Raw genomic sequence first — 5726 nt, forward strand, 5'->3', positions numbered from 1 at the left:
GGGAGGGGTGGGATTTTTTTTTTTTTGGAGGGGTGGGGGTGTCGCTTTTTTTTTTTTTTTTTTTTTTTTTTTTTTTTTTTTTAACACGGAGAGAAACATTTTGGGATTTGTTGTGTACAGCATGGAGGAGAATGAGCAGAGCCACAGCGAAGCGGCGGCGGCGGCGGCAGCGAGTGAGGACCAGAGGCAACAGCAGCAGCAGCAACAGCAGCAACAGCAGCAGCAGGAATCGGGCGGCGGCGGCGGCGGCGGCGGCGGCGGCGGCGGCAGCCCCAGCGATGGAGACACTGGCCGGAGGAGGGCTCTGATATTGCCTGTGGTTTTGCAGGCGCCCGGGAACCACCAGCATCCGCACCGGATTACTAACTTTTTCATCGACAACATCTTGCGGCCGGAGTTCGGCCGAAGAAAGGAAGCAGGGACCTGCTGCAGTAGTGGAGGGGGAGGAAGAGGAGGAGAAGAAGGAGGAGGAAGTGCAGGAGGAGGAGGAGGAGAGGGAGGAGGAGGAGGCGGCGGCTGCGGTGGAGGAGGAGGAGGAGGAGGAAGTGGCGGGGGCAGCGGAGGCAGCCCGGAGCGGCTCCTCCTCTCCAGCCGGGAGCACCGGAGCTCCACCTCGGCTCCCGGAGCGGGCGGGCAGCTACCCGGAGGCGGGGGAGGCTCTCCCGGGGAAGGCGAAGGCGGCTCCAAAGCGCTCTCCTTGCATGGAGGCGGGGGCAAGAAGGGAGGCGAGCCAGGGGGACCATTGGAAGGAGCCCTGAAGTCTCGGGGCTTGAGCGGCGGCGATCTGTCGGTGAGCTCGGACTCGGACAGCTCCCAAGCGAGTTCCAACCCCGGCAATCAACCCATGCTCTGGCCCGCCTGGGTTTACTGCACCCGATACTCGGACAGGCCGTCTTCAGGTAAAGACGACGTTTCTTTTCCAATCTCACTTCTGCTACCATTGAGCCCCAAGGTGTCTATCTGGGAAATTTGGAACCCCTGGAATCAGCCAACCCTCTTCAGCCTCTACTCCCTCCCTCCCTCCCTCCACCCTTCATCAGGCTCTTTTCTTCCCTCCCTCATCTCTTAGCCAGGCTCCCTTCTCCCCTTCCTTTCCCTTTAATACCAGCCAAATGACTGGGCCAGCACTCAGTCTCTTCTAGCTGCTCTTTCGAAAAACGATTGGTAGTTTAGGGGTGGATACTGTAGGAAAGGGTCCAAATTGCTGCCGTGTGGAAGGAGGAGTGGTGGTGAAAGCACACACACTCGACCTAAATTGAAAACTAGAGGCGAAGTCAAGAGCGGAAGGAGGAGAGGACCAGGGGATCTTAACCCACAAATGGACGTTGAGTGGATGGAGGTTTTATCCCTCCGGCGGGCTTTTCCGGGGAGTGGCGAGGCCGAGAGAGGGAAGGATGAGACTGTAAATACAGACGAGGGTGAGAAAGGGAGAGGGGGAGAGATTCTGAAAGGGCCTTCCTTTTCTAATCACTTCCACTAGACTTCGTCCTTGCAGTATAATTTTTCTTTGAAGCCTGGACCAGCAAGCAAGATCTATTTAAGGGTTATGTTTCTGATCATTTATTAACAGAAAGGGAAAAATAAGGAAGAGACCCAGATAAAAGAGGTTTTTTTTTTCCTTCCCAACCATTCCCTTACTCTCATTTTTTCAGTCTTCTTCCAAGTCAGCTCAGATTAGCTCCAGAATCTGCATTCCCTCTCTTCACCCATCCCCTCCATGTTCTCTATCCAATAATTGGGTGGTTTGGTTGGGAGGGGAAAAAAAATTAAACACTAGTTCAAGAAAACTGTTGAAACCCTCTATGTATACACCCTTTCTTTAGGCCTAGACCAAGTGGGAACTGAGTGTGAACCTGTGGGGATGTGTAAGGAAAGGGTGCAGTAGTAAAGGCCAGAAGTGATGTCTTTTTCTCCTCTTTTATTTTCTCGGGGATAGGGATAAGCTCGGATTTCGATTAAAGAAAAAGGGAACTTCCATTCAGATTTAAAAAGGGGAGAGCTAGCTGGGGGCAGGTGGCTGTCTTTCTGGGACTATTTCACAGCTTCTAATGTCTTTTAGAAAAGATCCTTCTGTCCAAAAAGGTTTCTTCACTGTTTTACCTAGCGATATATAAGATTGAGGGAGATAAATGTGTGTTAAGTAGGAAGAATGGGGAAGTTTGGAGGACCTATTTTCGATTAAGTTTTTTTTTTCTTCAAAAAATTCCACAAGAACCTAAAAATCATTAAGCATTCAGAAAGAGTTTCAGATCTGGGAAAAGCCACAGGAAATCATCTCCATTTGTAAATAATAATTACCTTAGAATTAAAAACAACATAAACAATAATTCATCCCCTGATGTGTTAAATGGCTACCCCCATACTATATAACTATATTGCTTTTTGGGGGAAAGGTCTGATTTAGTTTATCTAAGTAGGAGTTTACAACATTTGAAAAGAATTCTTCAACATCCCTTCCCTCCCCCCCCCAAATGAATAATTAGGATAAAATAATATTACCAGCCAGAACTGAAATTTACTCCATTGTTCTCGACTCCCTTCCTTTGTTAATATTTAATTAACATATATCCTCACAATGGCACAGGCCAGGGTGAGAAACCTCCTCGCTTGTGCTTTGTGCCGAGACCAAAGAAATAAAAATCAGGATTCTTCCTATACAGTTCAGCAAAATTGTCGCCAGGAAAATTCAATATTAACAGCCACCCTCCATTTTTAAACCTAACCAACTATGCTTACATTTAACATGACTATATATGACATTGACGAGGGAAGAGTTTGCTCTTTTTATCTTTATCCTTGTTCTTTCCCTAGCTCCCCCTCCACCCTTCGTTTTAAGGAAGATTCCGTTGTTACTTTTCATGAGTAGAGAGAACTTGGAGATTTCCAAATGGGATCAGATGTGATGTTAGGCTTGGGGGTAGGGGGTGCCTCTTCTTTTATTGTTCTTTTTAAAAATGCATATAGCAATGGGGATGGATTTGTCTATACCTATATGCGGAACTTTTGGGTATAGATTCCTGTAAAAGGACTAAGAGATGAAGGAGAGGAGAGAGAAAGGCAGAAAGATAACTGTCCTCAATCCCTAAAACAGAGAAACTGCATTCACATGGACTTTCTGAGATCAAAAGGTGGGGTGGGGGTTGGCTACCATTATTTTTCACTTCTCTATCCAGATCCTCCGACCCTTACCCTGAAATCCTAAATGGGAAGTTTAGCAAAACAAGACTAAATTCCAAAGAAATTTTCATTCATTACCTTTTTTTGTGTACTTGATTTTGAAATTTTAAGGGTCCCAGAATTTAACTCAGAACTGCTTTCACCATCCTTTCTTCCCCTCTTCCTTTCCTTCTCCCCTTCCCTTGATCTTTAACTTGAATCAAAGAGCAATAAAGAAAGAGTTTAATTATGCTGTTAGAAATGCTTTTTTCCCCAATAAGAGACAGTTTGAGACCTCTGGTGTCTACCCATCCATCTTCTCCCATGCCAATATTCATTCTTCCCTTCTCTTATCCCCACCCTGTCCTCCCATTTCCATGGGGTGCAGAGTTTTCCCCTCCCTGGAAAGAGAGCTCCACCCAAGGTCAAAATTTGCCCCTATTTCTTTGTGAAAACTGGGACATTATTAGGTACACGGTCCCAGGCAGTTCACTGAAGGCCCTGTAATGGGGGCCCTGAGGCAATGGAGGGGTAAGGGTTAGGAAGGAAGGAGATGGGGAGGGGAATAAATGTGGATCAAAAGCTGGTCCTCCCTCAGATACTGAAAATGAACTCAGTTCTCCCCCAAGCCCTTTTCCTTTCTAGCATAGTGAAACTTGCTTAACCAAACTCTAGGGGATTAGTCATACACTAAAAGTTTGTAAACAAATGTAGAGATTTATAAAATCTGGCATAAAGACCGTTTTCTCCAAAATCTTATTTTCTGGCTCTTCCCTACCCTTTCCTGTTTTCCTTTATCCAAGCATTTTGACTACATGTCACCAAAAAGAAGTCCCTTTTCCTCTTCCATACTTTTTTCTTCCTTTCTCTCCACTCACTATTTTTTCTCTTTCTTTCTCCTCCCTTTGATGTCTCCCCCCCCCCCCCGCCCCATGTTGTGTATGTATGTATGTTGTGTATGTATGTAAGAGGCCTTAGAGCCCTCTTAGTTGCAGTTAAGTTGCCCTACATCAAAAACTTTTAAAGAAACAAATGGGAACCCCTGTCCCCCAAAACATTCCACTCTCACTAAATCAGAACTTTATGAAGTTTGAAAGCAGCAGAGTGATGGGATTAGGTGAGAACAGACTGGGCTGTGGTGAGCATATGTTGATCACCTTCAGAACTCTCAGATGTCTCAACCATGAGGAGTTTGGAATGGTCTGAGAGAAGAAAAGTGGGGAAGGTAGCACCTGTAGGTAAGCTTGTTTTCCAAGAGGGAGGGAGTCATTGAGAAGAAGGAAACACTTGGCTGTTCTGGGCGCTGGGAATTGGTCTGTTTTGTATCCCAACCCACCTCAGGTGCCCCAGGACCAGGAAAGACTCTCCGGAGGGAATTATTGTGGAACCATTAGGATTGTTAGGCCCTGGAATGCTTCAGAGTCCACTGCTACTTGGGTCATTAAATGAAACAGTGAACTTGAGCAGATTGTGCCTCCCTAGGGGAAGCAAGGGTATTTAGTTAGAGGTAGGAAATGCCCTGGGTCCTCTTCTTTTCCATGCTTTCCTTCACTGGGGATCCACCACCCCTTTTTGCTCTTTGCAAAGAGGCCATGAGATCCCTAGGGCAGTCATTCTCCCTTTACCTTTAAGACCTCCTTCCCTCCTCTCTTAGCTCCCTCACTCCCACCCCATGTTCTCATCTCTCTCTCTCTCTCTCTCTCTCTCTCTCTCTCTCTCTCTCTCTCTCTCTCTCNTCTCTCTCTCTCTCTCTCTCTCTCTCTCTCTCTCTCTCTCTCTCTCTCTCCTCCCCCCCCTCTCTCTTTCCTTTAGGAAAAGGTGCAACTTTGATTTCTTCTACAATTCTCCAATAGTATAACTTTTATCTAAAGATCCCACTATTCTGAACCCTCTCCTCCTCTGACCCTAATCCCTAATCCCTACCCCCCCCACATACTCTCATTGCTCCTCCTTCCACATTCCCTCAAAGTCTCTTCCTCAGTTCCACCCCCACAAAAACAAGCCGAAGCCCTAGAATTCATCTCTCCAAATTTGTTATTTGCCAAGTGACTAGTTTGTCTGTTGGTGTCCATGACTTATTTTTGTTTCTCTTTTCTCACTTGCAACACCCCCTCAATTATTCAGCAATAGGGTATAGTTGGTCATTGGCTTCTCTCTCTCTTTTCCCTACTCCTACATCCCGTCACCGCCCCAACCCTGCCACCCTGGACCCCTTCTTCAGGTCCTAGGTCTCGAAAACCAAAGAAGAAGAATCCGAACAAAGAGGACAAGCGGCCCCGGACCGCCTTTACTGCAGAACAGCTGCAAAGACTGAAAGCCGAATTTCAGACAAACAGGTACTTGACCGAGCAGCGGAGGCAAAGTCTGGCCCAAGAGCTCAGTCTCAACGAGTCCCAGATCAAGATCTGGTTTCAGAACAAGCGGGCCAAGATCAAGAAAGCCACCGGCAACAAGAATACGCTAGCTGTTCATCTCATGGCGCAGGGACTGTACAACCACTCGACCACGGCGAAAGATGGCAAGTCGGACAGCGAGTAGCGGAAGGAAGAGGGGGGCAGTAGGGAAGGGGG

At 47.1% G+C, this 5726-nt stretch overlaps 1 protein-coding gene across 1 annotated transcript; it reads left to right on the forward strand.

The window, feature by feature from the left end:
- The first annotated feature begins 121 nt into the window (after positions 1-121).
- On the forward strand, positions 122-5694 carry EN2 (engrailed homeobox 2). Its single transcript, XM_044683881.1, has 4 exons — positions 122-166; positions 209-431; positions 489-899; positions 5378-5694. The coding sequence occupies exons 1-4, from the start codon at positions 122-124 to the stop codon at positions 5692-5694; spliced, it is 996 nt and encodes a 331-aa protein (XP_044539816.1).
- Positions 5695-5726: the final 32 nt, after the last annotated feature.

The sequence above is a fragment of the Gracilinanus agilis genome, unplaced genomic scaffold, assembly GCF_016433145.1.
Source record: "Gracilinanus agilis isolate LMUSP501 unplaced genomic scaffold, AgileGrace unplaced_scaffold37225, whole genome shotgun sequence".
Classification (NCBI taxonomy): Eukaryota; Metazoa; Chordata; class Mammalia; order Didelphimorphia; family Didelphidae; genus Gracilinanus; species Gracilinanus agilis.